At 42.1% G+C, this 23,723-nt stretch overlaps 1 protein-coding gene across 6 annotated transcripts; it reads left to right on the top strand.

Annotated features, from left to right (window-relative positions):
- The first annotated feature begins 1,903 nt into the window (after positions 1-1,903).
- On the top strand, positions 1,904-23,613 carry eml1 (EMAP like 1). Of its 6 annotated transcripts, none has more exons than XM_037241578.1 (24): positions 1,904-2,062; positions 12,654-12,836; positions 12,988-13,041; positions 13,944-14,082; positions 15,497-15,625; positions 15,750-15,778; positions 16,336-16,362; positions 17,868-17,997; positions 18,105-18,254; positions 18,394-18,463; positions 18,564-18,671; positions 18,759-18,854; positions 19,060-19,194; positions 19,312-19,411; positions 19,667-19,818; positions 20,135-20,260; positions 20,336-20,467; positions 20,629-20,696; positions 20,837-20,925; positions 21,130-21,227; positions 21,352-21,439; positions 21,527-21,622; positions 21,711-21,841; positions 22,006-23,613. In XM_037241578.1, exons 1-24 carry the CDS (start codon positions 2,035-2,037, stop codon positions 22,129-22,131), a joined length of 2,484 nt encoding a protein of 827 aa, XP_037097473.1. In that variant the 5' UTR covers positions 1,904-2,034; the 3' UTR covers positions 22,132-23,613. The 6 variants fall into 6 exon arrangements, with proteins under 6 accessions (XP_037097473.1, XP_037097469.1, XP_037097470.1 ...); XM_037241574.1 differs by lacking the exon at positions 1,904-2,062 and adding an exon at positions 5,915-6,445; XM_037241577.1 differs by lacking the exon at positions 1,904-2,062 and adding an exon at positions 11,989-12,043.
- The last annotated feature ends 110 nt before the right edge of the window (positions 23,614-23,723 follow it).

The following is a 23,723-nucleotide window of genomic DNA, read 5'->3' on the forward strand; positions in this document are numbered from 1 at the left end:
GCATTATAATCTGCATTTGTTCAACTCTTTTGGCGTAACAGAGGAGAGCATTTTCAGCCGCTTAGTCACAATCTCATTTTTACACTTAATTTTCACTCAATTTCACGCTTGTTGCCTTTAGCTGACCTACTTTCTTACCAACATGTGAAAATCTCTATGTTGTGTGATTTAACAACAACAACAACAGCGGAACATCCAAGGGCAAAAATAATTCGTTCCGGGTCCGCTTTAGAGTTGTTTGGATTTTCCAAAACATTTTTTTCCCATAGAAGGTAGTGCTATTAGAATAACTCTGTCCAGACTGCGTGAGCACTTTATTTATTGAAAAAAAAAAACTCCACCAGGCCTCACTTCTTAAAGCCACTTATCTAACACAACCCATATTGTATTTTATAAACATATGTTTACATTTTCTGTGTGTTTAAATATGTCTAGTTTTTATATTTTTTATGCTGGCAATTTTTGTTCAAACATGTTTACAATAGCGTCAAAAAGTAAGTTCAAATGTCTTAACTGAACCACGGGATATTATCAGAACCAAAGTAATGCATTTGGGGCAGACTGTCTATTTGCCTTGGCAAAAGAGGTCGAAAGGTCCTGACAGGGTGAAGGTTGGGGTTATGTTTGGAAAGGCCCTCCAGCTCTTCTGCAAACAATTGCAGCAGATCAAACAGAGCCAGGGTGCTGTGCGACAACCAGACCTGGTACTGGGGGGAGGTGGGGGCAGGTCTGGTGCATAGATAATAGCCTCCCTTCTCCTACACACTTCTTCTTCTCTGGTGTTGTAGCTCGAGATTAGCTTTGTGTGCCAGCACTTAAGACGTAACCTCTGCGACACTGCCGTTATTCCTTGGACATGCTTACCATCTGACCCCTCTCCAGTCACACGCTGCATTTTTCTCTCTTGCCATAATCCTCTCAGTCAAGTGACAATGGGTCAGCTGAGGGCTCTCAAGGACCGCTGAATGGCGTTTGGAAGAATAGTTTTACTCTTTATTAACTTAAAATGGTCATAAAAGAAAATAAAAAAATCATGTTACATCGCTTGTTGATAAGCGCTAGTTAGCAAACGTGTTCCCACGTTTTTATCATTTTTTGTCTTTTTTTGTTTTTTTCATTCACACAACACATCTGTGTTTTGGAAATCTCATTAACAGATTTTTTTTTTTTTAAATGACAAAAATGGACATACTTGTTTTTCACAGGACAGCACCAATATTTAAAAAGGGCAGTTTGCACTGTTGTGGGTGTGAACACAACTGACCTCATTTGCCACCAATGGTACTGGCACGTCTCGTTCCCTCACGCACTCATATTTCTCCTGAAGACATGTCAAGAAAAATACAGACAGCGTACCCTCTCTTTATTGTCTTTTAATTTTCTTAACATGCATGACTGACTGGTATTGACGTGTAGAAACAAATACTCCATTAAGATTATTTGTTCAAATGTGACTTGGCTTTGGATATTTTGCTGGTATGTAGGCCATAGGAAAAAGAAAGAAAGCCAACCACGCAATCGGGAGCTGCTTGTTTATTTGGTTCTAGCGCCTCTCACAGGAAATTTCAGTTACTACAACTTGAACATATTGAAGTAGAGTCATGCCAGGTTTTGGTGAAACTATTTAGCAAATTGGAAAAAAAAAATTCACATTAAATACGCTATTACTTAATTAAGGATATAAATTTATAACTTGGCTTTTATTTGAACGATGCAAACGAAATCATTAAATGTTTGTCATACCTAAGCGAAATAATATCCCAAGGGAGGGGCTGTTGGTGACACATTTACTCTCCAATGGCGTAGAATGTGACATTTGATCGACATGTGCTTAGGCCACTGCTGATTCTGTGCATGGAGCTAAGAGCGAAAGTAAGGAGAGAGAGAAAAAGAGAGGGAGTGCTGGTGTTGGGTGGGGTGGGGAGGGGGGGGGACTGAAGTATAGTTAGAAAGTTACAACAGAGCGAGGGACTCAGTGTGGGAGATATTAAAAGTTAAAGGCCACAACAGTCACTGGTGGTGCTTTCTGCAGCCATGTCTGACAGTGAGGGGCTTCCACTGGGTAAGTCAACAAACAGTTGGTCTTTATGTGTCACCGAAAGATGAAATATCTGTTTAGACTTCTGCATTTTTCAACTTATGGGAATGTGTGTTGCAAAGGGGAGGAAGGAGGGGGCTCATTCTGTTTTCGGCACCCGGCAAGTATTCATCTGGTTTGGTTTTGCCCCTTATATGGACACTTGGACTCTTGAAGGCATTTCCCAGTCGAGGATGGACGTTCCGCTTGTGTCGAAATGTTGATTATGTGCTGTCAGTCTCGCTAAACTGTGAGGAAGACTTATGCATGGGACTTGGCAGCTCTTATGTGATCTGATTAGGAGAGATGTGAGAAAAAGATGAGTTGCACTTGCAAGTGATTGCTTGTGTGCGTGGAGGAAGGTTAAATTCCCACAAAGAGCAGCCAAGTTGAACAGGAGAACTAAATCTCTTTGTGCCCTAGCTGGCAGATTAACCGCAACAATCATTTGGGAATCGAAACTTTGCCTCTTGGCTTATAGTTTCTCTCAGCCTTTCACTCAGGCGTTGACTCATGTTTCCTTCTGTTGCCACTTTTCTCGATTAGCCCATCCATCTCCCCCCCCCCCCCCCTTTATTCTCACAGCAACTCCATTTACAGTGCAAAAGCAATGCAAGTCTGTCTATTTTATTTCTTTACTTACTCTAGTTGTCAGGCATTTATTCAAATGTAGGTCCTTATTTGTGTGAATGCATTTGTATATATTTTCCCCCCAGTCTATTTGCGTTTATTTGTTATTGAGAGCTGTCTACATTTAAATAATCTTGTTTTTATATCTTTGTTACTGCTGTAACGTGACGGTAAATCTTGACAAGTGAGCTTTAAATAGCTTGAAAAGTAGCTAGATAGATGAATTTAAAAAACAACAACTTTTTTTTATAATTATAACAACAACAATATATATCGGGACATATAGGTTTTATGACGTCAGAGTGCAGGTCGCGTTCCACATTTTTGAGTTTGGAGTTTCAGCAGCGGTTCCCTCGTACACCACCAGGTGGCAGTGTAAACTGTGCCTGTATGCGATTGTGTTGTTTAATGCGTGTCTGTTGAATTGAAGCTGTAGTAAACCAAGTCTGGACATTTTAAGGAATTGCTTGAAGAAGATGTAAATTCCAGAAAATGTCCAATGTTAAATATTCGTATATTGAATGGATATACGACTTGAGTCATAAAGCAAGAACATTTGGTAAAGCTGAAACTGTTACTCCTCCCAACCAACTGGATAAAATCTGTGGAGAAGGACATAATGGTTTCCACAGCAGTTTCTTTTCGACTTTATTGATTTCGGGTTCGACTTGCTCTGACTTTGAAAGGATAAAGAAGAGGAGTGCATAAAATCAAACAAAGGCTTCTGATTTATAACACAAAAAGAACTCAATGCAAGGCAACATACAGCGAGTGCTGCGTGAGGACATGTCACGTTCATCTTATGCAGAGAGGAGAGAAAAGGTTGTTCAGGAAATAGGGGGGGATGTTTCAGCAGCCATGTCGGATGTGATTAATGTTGCCACTGCTTGAGAGAGCGCAGTCTTGTACTCTCCGACATATATACCGTGTGAAGATCCGTACCGTACAAAAAGATCGAATTTCTTGCTATGAAATGTTTCTTCATTCTTTCCTCCACCATCTTTGTTCTTGTTATTCAGAGAATAATGTCTTGTAAAAAATGATTCATCATAAAATTGTTACAGTCTTTGCCCAAATGTAGTGTTTATCTAAATCACCGAAGCTTCAGGTGGGATTAATTCATGGTGTAAACCAGCCCAATAACCAGGACAGCACACAGATGGTGGCTGGATCAACCAGAGGATTGACCTTGTTCCCTCCTTCGTTCTGGATTTGGTTGTTTAATCCCAACCCAATGGCAGACTGACTGATCATGTGTGGAATTTAAAGGACGTCAGCATTTTTTTTTTCTAAAGAAAGAAAACAAATCTGCCCAGTTTGATTGCGGCCTTCGAGAGCGTCTTGCGAGCTAACGTTAAATATTTAATGATTTTCACTCCGATCATTTACATCCAAAATATACTTATCCTACTTGTTCTAATAGTAATAATAGAGTTGCTTTTTGGTATCTTTCAGACAGAATGTAATTTAATTAAGATTTGATCCCAATTGAATTTATTTGGATTATATGCCCCATCATTTACATTATTTTCTCTATTTTGACTCGCTATTGTTGTTTGTAGTCATAATACAAGGTGTGTGTGTCGGGGAGGGGATGGTGGTTGTTGTGCTGAGTCATGCAGAAGCAGAGATCCAAATGTTTGATAACACAAGCAAGTGTTCTGGTACGTCTCAAATGGATCTTGTGGTCTACAAATGGCTTTGGACGCTCTCATGTGAGTTAGGTACGTGCATTATTTGCGACTAGAAGTGGGATATCATTACAAACAATGTTTATTTGCTAATCGTATGTGGGAGGGGGGGTAGCCACAGGGGAAACAGTGGGGAGGGGAGGGCCCGAAGCGGTCGTGATCCCACCACCTGCCACCCACCGTGTGTCGTTGGTTGGGGGACAAGCAGGGGTGGCGCTGGCGGTGTTAGCGAGTAGATCTGATGCTTATCCTGATTCCAAATGTGCGCCAGAAAGAGATTTACAATAATCTGAGCCCCTTTTAGACAAAACATGGCTGACACAACAAAATCCAGTGGCACGTTTATATCCGACGTATTAAATCCACCGATCTGAATGTAAACACTTCCGAGACTTCAAATCACGTTTTATCCGAAAACGCGTTCCACTTTATTTGTCTACTTTAGATGCACAAATGTTGTAACGGTCAAGGTTTAATCCTGCTTTGCTTCAAGTGGCTTCTCAAATGTAACAAACTACTTAAATTCTCAACAACTCACAAAGGATACTTTGTTTTGCCCCCCCTAATCCTCTCTGCTACACAGCTGATGAGATTTGCACGTCTGGATGACTTTGTGTAATAACATAAGGACCAGCTAAGACCATTTTTAAATTAAAACCAAAAATCAATACTCTATTTATAGCCAAACCTTCTAGATGTTAAGTGATTTTAACCGTAGCACTTGATCTGTACAATTGTCTCACACTTCTAGCGTAAAAGGAGGCCACAGACACGGTCGACTTGATTATTTTTTTTTCCCAAGCAAGCTTGAATTATAAATAATGCATTGCCACCTCTTCTGAGACATAAAACCCCCATTCTGAATTAGGAAGCACTCAGTTCAAACCCCTTTCCCCTCAATAAACTCCCTCCCTGCTCACTTTTTAATTTGCTCCCCCCCCCCCCCCCCCTCCTGCAAGCCCTCTTTTTTTGTTTCTATTCCTGTTCCACGCTCCCCTTCCCCCCTCCATCCCATTTATTTCTCTTTCTTCTATAGCTCACTCTCCCTTTCAGTTTTCCCTCCCACCTCTTGTCCTTGTTTTAGGGATTCCTCAGTATTTGCGAGGTCTGCAGCAGACGATAAGACACGCAGGCAGACAACAGAATGGTAATCTGCTTGAGGCCGGGCGGCGACCCCGGAAATGAACGTTTGGCTGCGACTGACTTATGGGCTCGCTGTGCTGTCCTCATGTGACTTGATGATGCTATGCTTATGTCACTCCAGCCAAAAAAAAAGAAAAAGTTGACTCTACACACTCCAGAGTTTGGCCAATCAGAAGCATGACCTTCCACTTCTTTTATGATGATCCCTTCCCGTGTCTTCAATTTCCCCTTTTCTAATCTAATGTCATGTTTCCCTTCCACTCATCTGCTCCACCTTGTTCTAAATCACTAAGCAAAGAAGAAACAAGCCATCCCACAAGCTCCGCCTCCACCGAGCTTTGACTCGCTTGTGCTGTGTGACAGCGGGAAAGGCTGGGCTCTCCCTAGCATTATCTAAACACACACATAAGCGCGCAGCCACGAAGCAAACGCCTCCGAAAGCTGTTTTTTTTCTGCTAGAGATCAGCGAGAGCGAACAGCTGCTGAGGACAGACGAGAGAAGGAGGAGGAGGAGGAAGAAAAGCAACCTCTTGAACTTCTTTCGGTCCAGTTCAGTCAGTCTTCAGGGAGAGAGCGTTCTCTTGGAGTTTCTTTATATTAGTATTATTTTATTTTTTCCCCCACCCACCTATGAGAGAGAAGAGGGAACTGGAGTTCATGCAAGTGAATGGGTTGCCATGGTTACACACCCAGGGAGCCTGACCCGCTCAGAATGAATGGAGGGAGAGCCAAGTGAAACGATAAACTAGGCAAAGGGAGTCACCGGAGAAAGAGAGAGTGACGGAGAGACGAGAGGAGAAGCGGCGGATAGCAGAGGAAGTGGAGCAGCGTGTGAGAATGGAGGACGGCTTTTCCAGCTACAGCAGCTTGTATGACACCTCGTCGCTGCTGCAGTTCTGCAATGGTAAACAATCTCCTACTTTTGGCATGACGTTCCTCTGGGCTTGACACGTCATCGTGGGGCTTAGCTGAGAAAAAAAAAGGAAGTTTCTCCACGTCCAGTCCGAGCTAAGCGGTAATCAACAAAGTGCTTGTGGGACAGCAATGATGTGTCGGCTGGGTGGAGGTTGTGGCGATGGTAGCCAGGCGCCGATGACTCAGGAGAGAGGCTAAGCAACATGACGCATCAATATGACATCATTTTCAACAAAGATTTATTCCAAAACAGGCTGTAAAGTTCTGAAAAGTTAAGCCTCGCCTTGAGAATATTAGAGACGGTGCAAGCAGTCAAAGATGTGTTGGTGCAACACAAGCACAAAGGGGATTATGGGCAACAAAGTTGAAGGACTTTTGTGGCAGATGGATTTAAATCTGCTGTTGTGTTGATGACTCATTCTGCTTCTCTTACGTCCTTTTTACGAGAACCCACGGTCCATTGCTTTTATGTGGGTCATTTGATGTTTACTAATTAGGTCCACTTAGTACAAAATGTCTGAATGTTACGGATGGGGCGTTGCTGTGATGATATCATATCATACATGACATTGCCATGAGTGTGATTGGTTTCGATTCATGGCCTAACGCATTTGACATTGCTGGATAATGAAAACGTCAATAGTGTTTACGACACAGATTGCTGTTAACCACCTGTGACGGGGCGAGAGCATAATCCTACCTAAGGGCGCGAATCATGAACGACTCTTCAAATGAATTCTAGCTATCACAAACATTTATTTATTTATTTCTAATTCATTTATTTTAATTCATTTATTTATTCGCAAATTTATTTATGCATTATTTATTTATACACTAATTTATTTGTGCGTTTCTTTATTTATCTGTGTCCGATCAGATTTGAGCTTCTAATGCTTCCATGTCTTTCGAATCCACCTTCACAATCAGGTGTTTTGGCCGAAATAACTTACTGTAAACTATTAGCAAAGTGACTTTTTCTTCAACTGCTGCACAATGACATCATCATTTTTCCCTCCCTTCTGATTGGTTGGCTAAGTTGGACTCGCAAAACTGTAGTTTTAAAGCCATTGTTTTTGTTACAGTTGTCGTGGCTCATGTTCTAACCGGTGGGCGTGTACTTGGAAGTGACAGACATAGCTCGTATGCTACTATCCAAGTATCTTGGATATTTGATATGTTTCTCTTCTCGCAAATTTTTATAAGTAATGTAAGAGAAGTTTCAAGTACACAACTTAATTGTGTCGATTGACCAGAAAAACAGGCGCACCGGTAATCTTAGAACAGTTTTATGTCAAGCGACGGAACAATGCTGGAAATTACAGGACGTGCTTTGTTTGTAGCAACAAAATTGGCTTCGAGGGAACACAGACACAAATTTGAGTACAAAGCGGAGTAGCTTCCTAGTCGTTATTTGGACTTCTTAATGTTTTGCAGGTCTGTTTTGAGTAAGCCTTGTGTGTCATCATTGGGCCCCGCAGGCCAGAGTGACATCATAGCGCCGCTTGGACTGGACCAAAACGCAACGATGTCATCCGTTCCACTCTCTGCAGCTCCCTCCGTGTGTTGTGGCGCATCCGAGCACACTAATGTTGAGAGACTAGGTCAGCTAAACTGCAGGAACACACGCAAGCTGCACGTTTTGTCCTCAGGAGGTCACAGCTAGCTTGCTAGTTTATGCCAAGAGAAAATTAGCCTCATTATTCACTTAGGACTGATTTACTCTCATGGACGTTTAGTCATTTAGTGAGTTGTCGTTCTTTTTGTTTCTTTTTTTCTACATGTTCGGAGAAAGAGAGGATAGTTGCTGTTTTATGCAGTTTGCTCATAGTTTCGGTTTTGGTGTCTGAATTCCTGCATTTGTTTACATTAACTTTTTTCCCCCCCAAAGACTCTCCTTTAAATAATTGTGATTTTTTTTCCGAATGCCATTGTGGAAAAACACACAGCATGTGATCCAGTATCAAATGTCAACAGTTCTTTGCTCTGCTTTCGAATCAGTTCCAGTTCCTCTTGGTATTTATTTTCTATCCGATTCGGAGGCAAAATGTGCTTCGTAAAACAGTGCAGCATTGAGTAGCTCTGAAGATGACACCCTGCACCTCCATCTTGAAAAATCCATCCTTGTTCATCCTGTTAACCTTTTGGACTCATAATGTGTGCTAATGTAAATTCGACATCCCTTTATCTCGACACTCCATGCTCTTCGCCCACGGGCACATTGGCACAGCCCCCCCCACTCTTGCAACATGGGGATACTTTGACACACTTCATCTCACAACCCTTCTTCAGCCTTGGTCCAAAAAGCATGTCTGATGATGTCACGTGTACATGGATTAGGATTAACCCCCCCCCACACACACACACGCTACCAAAGACAGTAGCCAACTGAGCCCAGCAGGGAGGAGGAGGACGATATTCTGCCAACACCCCGAAGACTTCAACAGCCAAGTTTAGCATCCATTGTCTTCACATTTCAATGTCGCGCTAGCTCAACTCAGAGCTGCCCTACTTACGTCCTTAGGTGTCGTCTTAAATAAGATTGCGTACAAATGTATCAAATATAGGAGCGATTGTGTTTCTTCGACATTATTCATCTGTAATACGCAGCAGCGTGATCAATATGGAATTGATCCGGCGTATCTCCTCCACGACTGCTGATCCATTCCAACATCGCGTCTGAGTGCTCACTCCACTCTCGGTTTATTTTTAGCTATCTGCAGTCACACAGACGCCCAAATTTCCCAGGATTCCATCAAATTTTCATACTTTTGCTTATCAGCTTTTCATTTGCTTTAACTCCCAGGCATATTTCCCCCCCCCCCCCCCCCCCCCCCCCCCTCCTCATTTTCCCTTCACGCTCTCTCAAGCTTTGTGTTTGATCTTGGGAAAATGCTCCGGCGTCATTTTTAACACCTACAGAAATACGATCTGAGACGTTTGACTTCAAATACTTTGAAGGGATCCGCCCGCAATCGGATTTGGATTTCCTATTTCAATAAATAATACACCTCTGGCTACTCGTGGTCCTTTGGGGGGGCTTGCACCCACGTTGGTGACCTTCGCCTTAAGGCGTTGAACTTTAGAGCATCTATTGTAGCTCCTCAACGATTTTGCTCTTATCTCTCTGCTCTGTTTTTACTCCTGATAAGAGTTCAGCCTGTGCGTTTGCTTGTATGGCAGCGTGCCAAGGTGTTTACGCTTACTCAGAGTGACAATGTGTGCTCATTAGAGGTGCACACAAAGGAAGTCGTTGGTAATAAAAAAAAGAATGTAAATAAAAAACTGCTTCCTCCTGACCCAGCATGCCAAAGAGTTATGTCCTATAAGATTATCCTTGATCCCTGCTCCACTTCGGCCTTGATGCATCTTGTTGTAAATTCTTAAGGCTGATCATTGAAATGTGACTTGCCGAGGAATCCATTTGCCTTCTCTGCTTTCATCGTTCTTTCTCTCTCTCTCTCTCTCTCTCGCCTTTTGCCGCACTGACACACATTCGTGCAGCTTCATCGTCTGACCCACTAAAACAATCATGCATGCAAAGTAGGAATTGTGGAAGGTTCAAATAGAGCGGCCGCACGATTCTATGTATGGATGTGAGTCAGACCAAAGTGTTAAGTTTAATGAGTGTGTGTGTCATGCAAGGGCCAGAAAAGAAAGCTTTCTGCAACATATTTATGCACCTCTCCAGCCAGCACATCTTGTGTGATGCATTCAGGTACAATTAACCTCAGTGCAGCTCTCAAAAGTTCCTCTTGTGCCCTAATTGGTCAGCAGAGAGGGAACCCTCTGATCTAAGTGCGTGTTCAGCCTGTTTCTAACATATGGAGAGGGGGGAAAGGAAAAGGAAGGGTCCCATTAAAAATAGATTAATCAAGAGCACAGATGCAGAGATGCGAGGCAGGAGGACACGCCTAATTGGCTCGGGAGGTGTAATAAAATTATGAATGAACAGTTGCGGGGTTGCTCAGTTGGCTGATTTTATTTATATAGTATATTATATTTTATTTGTTTATTTATTTATTTTTTGTTTTCATATGTTATAATTTTTTTATTATTTAGGTGCTTTTATTTCAGACCGGATGGTTAGCAGGCAGCTAGCAAGGCATAAATTATGTAAAGTAAATTTTTCAAATTTTTTTTCTGGTGTTGCTGGTTGAAAACGGCTCGAATAATGATTGAGGAAATCTTTTGACTAATAAGCTGTCAGTTTTGTATTTTGTTGTATAACAAGGGTGTCTGCACAACTGTATGTTCTCAACGCTCCAGATGGTGGAAGTACTTCTGGCTGATGTTCAACGTGCTGACAGTGTCTGGCACTGGAAGCGTTTCCCATAACAACAGCGCGAGTGGACGGAACAAACAGCAGTTCACACAAACGCTGCATGGAACAAATCTCCCGTTTTGGGTGTTTGTTACTTGGCGGGGGACAAAGACTCGTTTCAAAAGGTTGAGTTTGACAACGCACATTTGTGTTGGTGCCTGGAGCCGCTGCCAAGCTCGACTTATGCCTCTGTGGTCGGAATCGCTTCTTAAATGGCCACGTAGCTGTAGAACCAGCGTCTTGTTTATTCCTACCTTGTCACATTCCAAGTTGAGTAGTCAAGCAAAGTCATTGGGCCTCCCTTCGTTCTTTATTCTATTTATGACCTCTCCATCCATCCCAATATCTGAAAACAAAATTCAAACCCCATCGTGGCTTTCCTTCCTGTTGGCCATCTCTGGGCTATAAATAGCTCTGTCCAGCAGCAGAGTCATCTGGAAGCACGAAAAACCGACCGCCATTTGAACGGTTGAGTTAGCTAATCCACTTCTTTTGGGTCATCCTCACAATTATGCGCGTCTTGATGAATGAGGATATTTCAGTGCCTGCTTTTAAGACATCCTCCGTTGTTGATGTCGAGAGTGCTGAAATGGATCAGAATGAGTGGCGCTCCACAATTCAATTATTGACGAGAGTGAGGTCAGTGCATGACTCAGGAAAGTGCTTCTGTGTTTGTTCAGTGATGGAGGATGGACGTGCCAAGTGCGAGTTCACATTTCCCTCCGTGATTTGATGATGCGTGTTCCATATCATATAATGACGCAAGTGCATAATAAAAAAATTGTGCTCCGCCCTCACTTCCGGCTGAAATTGAGGCAAGATGGGGGGGCAGAGAGAGAAATGATGTCATTGAAAAAGCCCAGCCTCCAATGAGCTCGGTTGGGTGTGGTGTAATAATGTGGCTTCATTGGATTGAAAGAGAGACATTGGTGTCCAAATGATGTCCAGCCTGATGAATTGTTTGTTAAATGGAGAGTGACACATCGCTGATGGCCACTACACGGAAATTACATATATGGCCTGAACCTCAAGAACATGTCCCATTCCTTATGTTGGGTTACGTTTGAAGCTGTCCGTCAGGTTTCGGGGTCTTGCGTGACAATTTGTCTTTGTTTGCTCTACACCAGTCATACGATTGTGTCTTTGCTGGGAGCAGATGGGAGGGGAGGGGAGGGGGGTGCTCATCAGATAGTTGAAGCTTTATCTCGGGATGGTCAGATTCCTAAATGAACATGAAGAAGCGCTACTTCAAAAGACACACATCAGGTGAGCATGTTGTATTTTTAGAGAAGAAAGATGACTGAGAGAGAAGATTTCTGTGAAAAATCATTTTTGAATCTTGAGGGTTTTTTTATATTGAGTTTTTATGTAGAATCACATTTGGAGAATTTGGTTCTTTTTGAGAGTTATTCTGAAATCTAGCTTATTTTTAAAGCATTTTGCACAAATTTATTTTTTGTTGTTTTTTTTGTTGGTTTTTTGAAAATGTATCTTTTTGTTTTAAGCAAAACAATGTTTTAGTCAAGTGTTTGACAACATTATTTACCCAAGTCAAGCGCTCCTCTGCATTTCCATCATCTGAGCAGGCGGTCGGGTTTAAAAGCAAATCCTCAGAGAACGCGCATGCCGCAGATGTCCGATGCACCCCATGCATTATTCATCTGACTGTTATTGCAAGTCTGCTGGGAAAACACAGCGGAGATTTACATGTATATTTGATCAAAGTCATTGCGTGGGTGTTTGTATTGATGAAGTGGACTGTCTCTTAGCAGTGATGCAGAGGTGACAATTGAGTATGTTTCAATATAATAATACATTTTAGAGGCAGCCGAGAATATAAACTGCTCTCTGACAGCAGCTCACCATCTTTTCTCAGATGACAGCGCGTCAGCATCCAGCAGCATGGAGGTCACAGACCGGATCGCCTCCCTGGAGCAGAGGGTCCAGATGCAGGAGGACGAGATCCAGCTGCTCAAATCCGCTCTGGCCGACGTGGTCCGTCGGCTCAACGCGTCTGAGGAGCAGCAAGCCATGAGCTCACGACGAGGGCCAACCAAAGGTGATCATAAATCATTTTTACTCTCGGTTAGGCCATTAATTTGAGTTTAGGAAGGATTTTTTTTTTTTGGGTGTGGTCGTAACCTTTTCTGTTTATCGCTTTCCATCCATGGGACTGAGTTGTGTTGTCATATTATGCATCATGTGCATAGAGCCTCCTTTGATGAGAAAGTCACCCTCGGCAGACAGCCATGTTGGGAAGTCAGGTAGGCTAACTGTATTGCGCCGACTTGGCCTGATGGCATTTGTGTGAGCAAGCACATTTCTCGCACTGTGTTTTCAAATTGTGTTCACTTTGGGAGAAAAAAGAAAAGAAAAAAAAACACTTAATGTTGTATCACTCTGCCTGATGCACTGGGACTTGAATTGTGCCATGCTTTTATAAACACTAAGACGGATTTGTTATTATTGTCATCTCTAAGTGTCAGCAACTGTGCTTAAGAACTGCATTTTTAGTCTGGTCATTTTAGCCTACAAATTGACTGATGCGCTTTTTGGGTTTAGGCCTGGTAGATGACTCAGGGCTTTGTTTTTCAGTTACAGCACACCGGGCAACAGAAAGACACAAACACAAGATCACGTTCAAAATGACAGCTTTTTATTTACCCCTGCTGCGTAATTACTGCATGGAAGATGATAGCGGAACAAGTGTGTGTGTCCGCCTCATAAAACTGTGGATTGAATGTTTATTTATCACTGCAGAAAAAACACCTTGTTAGTTTTTAAATTTAGGCCTTTATTTTTGCCACGTTTGTGTGTGCATGCGCTTTTGTGTTACCACTTAAAACAAAATGTCTTCCATATTTTTTGTTTGTTTTATTTTTTTCAATTCCCCCCTCACATAGTGCTGTAACACAGTTTTTTTTTTTTACTTCTTGCAAGTGGTCTGGACTATCAATTTTGCGACTATGTTCTCAACCGGTATAGCCAAAATGCTAAGCTCTATTGCTAAGCTAAATGAGTTTGGATGGGTCACCAATTTGAAGGGTTACTAGTTTTGGTACCAGTCCACGCAGGAACCTGTTTCCGTCATAATGTAACACAATCCATAAATAATATAACCAAAGTACCCTTTTACATTGATCCTTTATTCCAATCTGTTTGCTAGCCCGGCCAATGATCGCCACCCTGCCGTTAAGACCTTCAGTGAACAACGGGACCATCCTACCAAAGAAAGGCGGTGGCACTCTGCCATCCCCGTCTGGATCTGGATCCAGGAAGGACACCGGCACAGCATCCACCAGGAGGTGAGCAAATGTGCAAGGACATTAATCCAATTTAATGGTGAATTTGCTTGGCCACTTTGCCAGGTTGTAGGATCGTGTTCTCTGGACATTTAAATGTCGCTTTGTCAGCGGAAGCCGCTGACATTTAACAGGGCTTGTAAGCCCAGAACAAAAGTGTGTTTCTGTGTGAATACAGTATGTGTGTGTGTTCATGCATAATTGGGGGGAAATGTAAGCGTCTCCCATCGCTGGATGTTGGTAATATAATAAGATGAACCTCAGCACACAGCGGTAACTAGTCCCAAAAGATCTCAGTAAGCACATCAGATGGCTGATTGCATTGTGGCCGTACGATGTCAAAGGAATTTTGGCTCGTTCTTTATTTTATTATTATTTTAATAATATTCACAAATTTTAGGGTATTTTACAGTTTTCTTTTTTTTAAATATTTTGTCATTATCTTTGATACATGATCAGCACATAATTGTGTTTTTGTCTTAAGATGATAATGAAAAACTTCACTCATGGGAGCTTTGGGCAATGCAGAAAATACTTGGACGGAGATGCTTAATTGTAATTTCCAAATTGCAGCTCCACTTCAGTGGCTCACGCTTGCCTCTTGAGGGAATACGACTGAGCAGACAAGATCGTTAATCATAACAAATGTGGAGAATCTTAGTTTTAATTCTCAGTGGCTTCCTGGTCCATTCTGGTCATTTGTCTTCCCAATTATTCCTCTTTTGTGACTCACCAAATGTCATGCAGCCAATGTACAGCTTGTCACATTTTAATAAGATGCGCAGTTTGTCTCCTTTGTCTCTGCCACCCAGAATTCTTTCACCGCTGCTCAGGTGAGCATGTCGAGATAAGGCCGCTCTCAGTCTAACCGTAACTTAACCACGATGATGACATCACTCTCCTGTCATGACAATAACATACTTTCAGTGCTTTCTTTTTATTTATTTTTTATTCACACGTTCCCTGCATCAGTTTTGTAATTGTACGCGACTTAAAAATGAACAAACTTTGACCTCCCTGGCTAACTCAGCAGGCAAATGCTTTTTCCTCCAACTTTTTTTATTCTGTTTCGCAGCAAACAAATCACTCCTAAACGGGCCGACGGTTTTTGAATGTCAATAGGTTGGATTAGGCCGACTGGCCAGTGGACTGCTGATGGAGTCTTTTTATTGTGTTGAACACAACGCGGCTGAAAAGAGGCCCGATTGATCAGATTGAGCCATCTACGGGGGGAGTCAAAAAGCCAACTATGAGCCAGCACCTTTTATATTCCGGCTTGCAGCCTGTTTATGTTGTTGTACTATGAATGAGAATATGTTGCATCTCTATCTAATCTGAAAATAGGATAAGGGTCATTTGATTTGGCGTTAATCACTGAATAATATTTAATTATTCTTTTCACTGTCCGTCTGTCAAGCACGGTGAGGAGAGCCAATTCCAACGAGCATGTCGGGTCTCTCACGCGGAAGGACTCGGGCGACGCCAAGGGCAACCGAACTCGGGCCGGGTCGACGGGAAGCAATTCCAGTGGCAAAAGAAGTGACAGGTAACAAATATCTTGAACACGCCAATGAGTTTGCTTTGCTGTGACCTTCATCCAAATCAACAAGATGTCCATGCCGAACGTGCAGGAAGGACGCTGATTGACAGTTTGCTCGTTTACTTTGCAGCAAGCAGAGGGACCCGGTGTTCAATGCAGGTGAGACCTCAATTCTTGTAACTTTGCTAGTTTCTAGCATTATGACAATCTGATGGTAGCTATTACACACATTCTGTCATATCACATTTCATTCATTATTCCATTTTCATCATTCATGTTCTTTCTGATTCACCTTTCCCGAATTGTCAATTGCTATGATTTTCAAATACATTTGCTTTTTAAAAGATGAGGCCAGACATTGATAGATGACTATTATTATACTATTATCTAATTAAATGTAAAATAGCTTTTTAAAAAAATAATTATAACGTTTTTTTATATTCATTATTTGTAATAATTAAATTTTGATTATTTAGTACATCTATTAAGACACAAATAAATAAATTAAATCATGAATTAAACTCCTATATATACTCCAATAGTAGTCCTTGTGTACATTGTTACTGACTGCGTGGGAAGCCATCATACACAACTTGTGTAGATGAACACCAAAAAAAAGTCAGACCATGCGTTCACCTGTTATAACAGACCAGGAAGTGAGGAAGCCATGACACCCCTCACCTGGTGCTTGTGTCTCTCTCTGTGACCTTTACAAGGGATGCGACGTGTGACACACTGCAAAGGTATGCTCCTCCCCCTAATGCCACCCCCCTAAAAGACACCCCTCACTCCCCACCTGAGACTTCACAGCTCTCTGGATAACTTAATTCACGCAAAAGCCATCTAAAAATTCCTCAGAGAGCTGTCAAGACAGGAACAGGAGTGGTTTACTAAACTGTGAGTGTGTTAGCTTTATTGTTTTAAGAGCATATTAACAAAACACCCAAGCTAATATGCACTCACTGTGTCCCCACCGTCACTACGCTTACTCAATCGTCTCACTTCCAGCTCCACTTCAGACAATCCTGGAGTGTTTGTCTGCCCTATGTTCGCTTTGTCGCCTTAGTAACCACACAAAGATTTCACGCGCACACACTCAGGCAACCTCGCTGAAGTTTTGCCGTCACGCTGCAGCTCAGAGCTTGTAGATCCGCCACTGCTCTAGTTACCGCACAATAAATATTTGCATTGCAAACAAGCTCCGCTTTTGTTTGCTTGTGCTTTAAGAAATGTGTTGTTTTTTTTGTATGTCCGAAGTCAAAGATTTGAAACACGTACGACGTCATTAATTCACAACGTTACGAATCCAAATGTGTTTGATAAATAGAAGTCCGCCTTCTTGACTTTCCTGTTTTTGTATTCATGATGCTTTAGTTAGCGCCGCGACGACAGGAGCTGTCTAACAAATTTTACTGACTTCCTCCAAACCTTCCCCTTGACCCCTGTTCCACGCCCAACTTCTCTATGACCCCCCCCTCACGGCCCACCCACACTAGTTACAGTCCAGATTTACCTCAGCCGCTCCACGACGGGGACCAGCGGCGGCGCTACAGCTTCGGCCATATTGGCACGTTCAGCTGCGGGCCTCCGCCAATCCCCAGACAGCATCAAGGCCAGAAAAAGAGTTGCCGCCAGGGCGCCACCGTTCAGAAAGACTCCAAGTGTTAGTTTCCAGTTGAGGAATCAGTATGGCCTCAATACGCCAAGTTACCGCAGAGCAGTGAAATCCCCCAGCCAATACTTTCAAATTTGTTATTAACACTCAATTTCTACATTATTCGACTCAACTACAAAAAATAATAATATTGATTTACAAATGGTACTTGCATTTCACATGTCCTCTAAATCCAAGATGGCATTGTGTCATCTTTCAACAAACTGTCATCATTGTTTCAGTTGGTTTGTTTTGGTATTTATTGCATGAATGACTTTTGGCATATTTCCCCCCCCCCCACCCCCTCATAACATTTCAATCTGCTTTTGTGTGCGTTTTCATGTTGGTTAACCTCTGCTGTGAGCCAAATATTTCCGCATTATAACAATGTTTTTTTTTTCTTGTTACAAGAATGTGTTTGAAGTGGCTAATAAAGTCGGTTTGAAAACACACTTGTCTGCGTTTTCCAGCTTATGTCGTCCTCTTACATTTCAAAACCGTGCTGTGTTTACACTCATACAAAAACCATCCATCATGAACAAAATATCATCTCAACAGTCATTCATCAAACTGATCCTCTGTTTCTTTTTCCAGAGGAAGGTTATGTGAAAATGTATTTGAAAGGCCGTCCCATCACCATGTTCATGCCCAAAGACCAAGTGGACGGCTACTGTTTGGAAGCCAGAGCCGACCTTCCGGCTAACAAACTCAAACTGGACTGGGTGTATCCTTTTTTTTTTTTAAATAAATGTATGGACATTTTCTAACTTGTTTTTAACCTATGGAATATTATGGCTGTCGTATTATTTTCTTGACCTTAATTCTGACCAGATACGGTTACCGCGGTCGAGACTGCCGTTCTAATCTTTACTTGTTGCCCACCGGAGAAACTGTGTACTTCATTGCTTCTGTGGTTGTCCTCTTCAACGTGGATGAGCAGTTGCAGAGACACTACACTGGACACACGGACGACATTAAATGGTACAAAAAAAGATTCAAGCAAAAAACTGTATAGCCATTTTTGCTAGCATCTTTATTCAAATGTTCTTTTTGATGAATTGCTGCTGAAAGACTTTTTTTTTTTTTTTTTTTTACTGTTGTCTGTTTTTGTCTTCTTCAGCTTGGCAGTCCACCCTGATAAAATCACCATAGCAACCGGGCAGGTTGCCGGCACCTCTTTGGAGGGTAAAGTAAGTGAACTCCAGTTTGATGTTTTGAGTCACATTTATTTTAGTATGCTTCTCTGATGACAAGATGGAATTGTTTACACTTTGATGTGTTTTTTCACAGTTGGCTCCACATATTCGCGTGTGGGACTCTGTCAGCCTCAACACGCTTCATGTTCTGGGAGCGGCTTACTTTGAGCGAGCGCTTGTCTGCTTGGCTTTCTCTAAGTCGGTGAGGAAAAAGCTTGCAAGGAACTGAGTCGTGGAAGCGACGTTTGATATTTTTAGCTAACAGTCATATTTTTTTTTTACATGTTAGAATGGAGGAAACACGCTTTGCGTTGTTGACGACTCGAATGATCACGTGCTGTCTGTTTGGGACTGGCAGCGAGAAGACAGACTGGCTGAGGTCAAGGTGGGTCTTCATTGGTGGAGCCAAAAACAAATCTGAAAATACCTGAAGGACAATTATCTGGCCTGGTATCTTTGGGGTCAAAGCTTATATAGGGGTGGCAATGCCCTTGTGCCCCCCCTTCCCCTTCTAGCTCCGCCAGTGAACCCAGTCCTTTTTTGGATCTTGGGTTTCGGTGTGCCACTTAACCAATCAAACTCATTTTCAGACGTCCAACGACACAGTCTTTGCTGCAGACTTTCACCCGACTGACAGCAATATCCTGGTGACTTGTGGCAAGTCACACCTCCATTTTTGGAACTTGGAAAAAGGCGTGCTGGTCAAGAAGCAAGGACTTTTCGAGGTAAAACGTCACATCCATTTTCTATTATTGTCTGTTGACCAAGTAATGTCGTCATTGAGCCAAACCTAGGTGGCTGTTTACTGTACATTAAATGGCTCATGTGTTTGTGATTTACAGAAACATGAGAAGCCCAAATTCCTCTTATGCGTGACCTTTGCAGAAAATGGAGATACCATCACTGGCGACTCAAGTGGAAACATATTGGTGTGGGGAAAAGGTATATTATCGATTGAAATGGTTCTCGGAAGCCCAGCGAATGAATGTGTTTATCTTTCTAACTGCATCATTAGCTCAAAAGCCGTCTATTAGTAACGGCGCCGAGACTTTTCAAACAAGAGACACTCTACTCCCTCTCCTTCCAACATAATCTCTCACTGATCCACTCTATCGATCCAGCTGTCTGACTGTCGGAGTCCGGCAAGCCGACTTTCTCTGAGCTTCCCGTCCATCTTACGGCGTCTCTGTCACGCAGGCACTAATCGCATCAGTCACGTCATCCACGGAGCTCACGAAGGCAGCATCTTTGCTCTGTGCATGCTGAGGAATGGCACGCTGTTGTCCGGAGGCAAAGACTCCCGCCTCATCTCTTGGGATAGCGGCTACCAGCAGATCCAAACAGTGGAGGTGAGGAATAGATAGTGAATAGTGAAACACATATATGCAAACGATTTCTATTTTTGACTCTTCAGCATCTCGTCTTTGGATTTAAAAAGCTATCCGAATGCTGTGATAAAATATTAAACAGTGTGTACCGTGTTTACTTTCTTGTGAAGAACTTTGCTGCTTATGTTGGCAAGAAGCAGCAGTCCCGCAGGCGGTAGATTTTGCACCTCATAAATAAAACAGATGGTGGCTTCTCTTGCTAGTGAACAAGATAGTACTTTGCATTAAAAGATGTTTATGGCTAATGAAAATAAATAGTGTACATGGTTGGTCGCAGGTGCCAGATTTGTTTGGGCCCATCCGAACTGTAGCAGAGGGCAGAGGTGAGACTGTTCTCATCGGAACCACAAAGAACTTTGTTTTGCAAGGCAGCTTGGATGGAGAGTTTGTGCCCATTACTCAGGTTAGTCACTTTTGCACACTAATATTTTGGTTTAAGTGAAGTGAGTGTCAAATAAATAATTTGTTCTGGTTTTAGGGTCACACAGATGAGTTGTGGGGTCTGGCTGTGCACCCCTGTAGGCCCCACTTTCTCACGTGTGGTTATGATAGACAAGTGTGTATGTGGGATTCCAGTTCACATCAACTTGTCTGGAGTAAAAACATGGAAGTAAGTCAACACTGCCCCCTGGAGGCCTTAAATAGAATCACATTCAGTCTATTTAAATTACACGTCAGTTTTGTGCTGTTTTAGGAGATGAGTCATGCAACTGAATCTTGTTCTGTTTTCATTTTGCTTTACTAATATTAAACTTTCCACAATCCTTTCAGGACACTGCCCAATCTGCAGACTTCCACCCGTCTGGATCTGTTGTTGCTATAGGAACCCAGATTGGCAGGTAGGAAGAGAAACCCTTCCTTGAAAGAGACACCATTTAAAATATTTGATGTTGTACTGACAAATCAATGTTGCAATCCATAAGGAAGTGATCAATGCAATTTATATGTTTGTCAACTTTTGGTGTGGTCCGTCTTGCAGGTGGCTGGTGCTGGACACTGACTCAAAGGATTTGGTCACAGTGCACACAGACGGAAATGAACAACTTTCTGTTATGAGCTTTGGCCCAGGTTTGTACATTTTTATACACTAAATATTTTCCCATTTATTTGCGATTTGGAGGACTGCATATTGTCAAGGGTGTTAGAATTTAGATCAGTATTTTCACTTCACAAGTCTAATTAAATCTAAATGTAACTTTTTGTTTTCTAAATCTACATAAGGACTAAAATGATTCCATTTCCTCCTTGTTTACCTTTTAAAAACTCTTTTAGACGGCAACTTTCTGGCCATCGGCTCTCATGACAGCTACATCTATATCTATGCCGTGGCAGAAAATGGCAGGAAGTACAGCAGGGTGGGCAAGTGCTCAGTGAGTGTCTGTTTTGTCGTCCCATTCACCTGCAATAGCTTGTTTACATTTCTTATCAGGCTTTGTATTCAAATGTAAAGTCAGATACAGCTCAAGATGTTGTCTTCTACACATCTGTTTCCAGGGTCACTCTAGTTTCATCACCCATCTGGACTGGTCAGTGGATTCCCAGTACTTGGTGTCTAACTCAGGAGACTATGAGATACTATACTGTAAGTGCACCAACTTGTTTAGGTCCAAGGAACCTTAAAGGAACATATGTACTTATAATGCAATTATTTATTCTTCTACTTCCACAGGGATCCCATCCGTGTGCAAGCAGGTGGTCAGCATGGAGACCATCAGAGATATTGAATGGGCCACACACACCTGCACTCTCGGTTTTCAGGTTTTTGGTAGGTTCTGATTGCTCTTTTCCATTTCTTCTCTTAAGGTTAGGACATCTGTTAGGGTTACAAATTTTGTATATTATCTTCCCGCCAGGCATGTGGTCCGATGGCTCGGACGGCACCGACATCAATGCTGGAAGCAGATCCAATGATAAGAGCCTTCTTGCTACTGGTGACGACTTTGGGAAGGTCCACCTCTTCTCCTTCCCCTGTTCTCAGTTCAGGGTAAATGTTCTCCTCTGTTATGTGAAAACTTTAATCATTTATGTAAATTGAGAATAAAATTGGGCTTAACACGGAACCTTGAGGGACACCCCCAGTAATGAAGGCGAAGTATTTTTTTGAAAGGTGACTAATGTTAGATCACTTGGCTGTGTTCGTAATTTCAGGCTCCCAGCCATGTTTACGGTGGCCACAGCAGCCACGTGACCAACGTGACGTTCCTGTATAACGACAGCTGCCTGGTGTCCACCGGAGGGAAGGACATGAGTGTGATGCAATGGAGGATAGTCTGAGCGATAAGACTCGGAGCATGGATTTCCCTCTGACGGTGCTCACTCCAAACGGAAGCAAAACCCGACTGCACTACGAAGGAACCGAGTGAAATGCCTAATTACGTGGATCTTGACTGAGGTGAATCTACATAGGGTTTTCTTTGCGGGTCTGCTTTCACTTCCTTGGTGAGATGAGCTGGTGAAGTGTGATGTGTTGCTTCGTGTTTTCTCCCTATTTTTATTTTCATTCAATCGCACTACATGTAAGATCCCTCCAATTTACTGAAGTCCAGTGTTCCCATCCTCAATTGAGCCATGGCACATACAGTACGCAGCAGATCTGATCACCTCGTACAGCACACTGGTTCAAAATCACTGCTGAGATGAAAAATCCAAATTTTAAAAAAAGAACCAAAGGCTCCGAGTTATGACACTATTTGTGCAATTGCGCACGCTCTTAAAATAGCTTATGGACTGACCTTACATTAATCAAGCCAAATCAAAGAGGAGGATTAGATGGAAAACTACATGAAACGTTTTTTTTAGTTAATTTTCTGTTGTATTAAACCACTCAGGAAACTCAACCCTTCCCGTGACAGCAACACAAACATTGGACTCAACTAAATACCTTTTTACTATCTGGGGGAATTCTTAATAAGCAAACAAATATTACTATGAGCTTTTTGGGTTAAATGTCTTTGGACTTTTTAAAACAGCTCTTCTGGGATTAGATATTTACTTTGAGTATTGCATGGCGGACTGGATAAAACACTCTTGCAGGGCCTTAGGTTCCCCACCCCTGACCCTAAAGTCATCTTGCTAAATTGCACTTGATTTATTTATATGCATTTACACATCAGATTTTTCAACTTAAAGGACATTAGCACTACAAAAAAAACACTAACTAGTGAGTTAGTATTTTTGCTTTCAAATGTCCTAAAAAGACATTTAAATTGAACTGTTTATTACCAACAGAACTACTTTTTTTTTTTTTTTTACATAGAGCCTAATTTGGGGAGTAAACGGTGATTTTTTTTTTTCATGAGGGTGGGGGGAGTGAAAATGCCACCTGCAAGCTAATCCACAACATGCTTGTTTTTGTTGGAAGCATGAGACCGTATCACTGTAACTGCTTAATGTGCTCCTCCACAGTGCACACTCAGTCAAGGCAACATATGAATTCAACGTGATTTTCTTTTAAATTCCCACAATTGAAGAAATGACACATTCAGTCTAAGTCATTAAGCTTTCCAAGAACTACCAGTAGTTTTTTTTTTTTTCTCAACCCTTTGATCTGTGAATCATCTATTGTACAGGTACATTTCACACTCAAAATGTTGTTTGGAAATTGGGTAAAAAAAATTGGCTTGATGATGAGGCTAGCGCTGTGAACTGAAATTTGTCTTCCTATGATGCACCCGGATCCGCAATTACCACTGAACGTTTAACATTTGTCTGACAGATAAAACCAAATAAACCTCCTAGGATTCTGTGCAAACTAAACGTCTCTGATTCACATTTGTTTAAAACATCCCATATCTGTCATTGTTTGAGTGTGCAGTGAACCCTTGCTAAAAACCCATTCCCAGTTTGTAAACCATGAATTAATCAGA

Source organism: Syngnathus acus, chromosome 22 (assembly GCF_901709675.1).
Source record: "Syngnathus acus chromosome 22, fSynAcu1.2, whole genome shotgun sequence".
Classification (NCBI taxonomy): domain Eukaryota; kingdom Metazoa; phylum Chordata; class Actinopteri; order Syngnathiformes; family Syngnathidae; genus Syngnathus; species Syngnathus acus.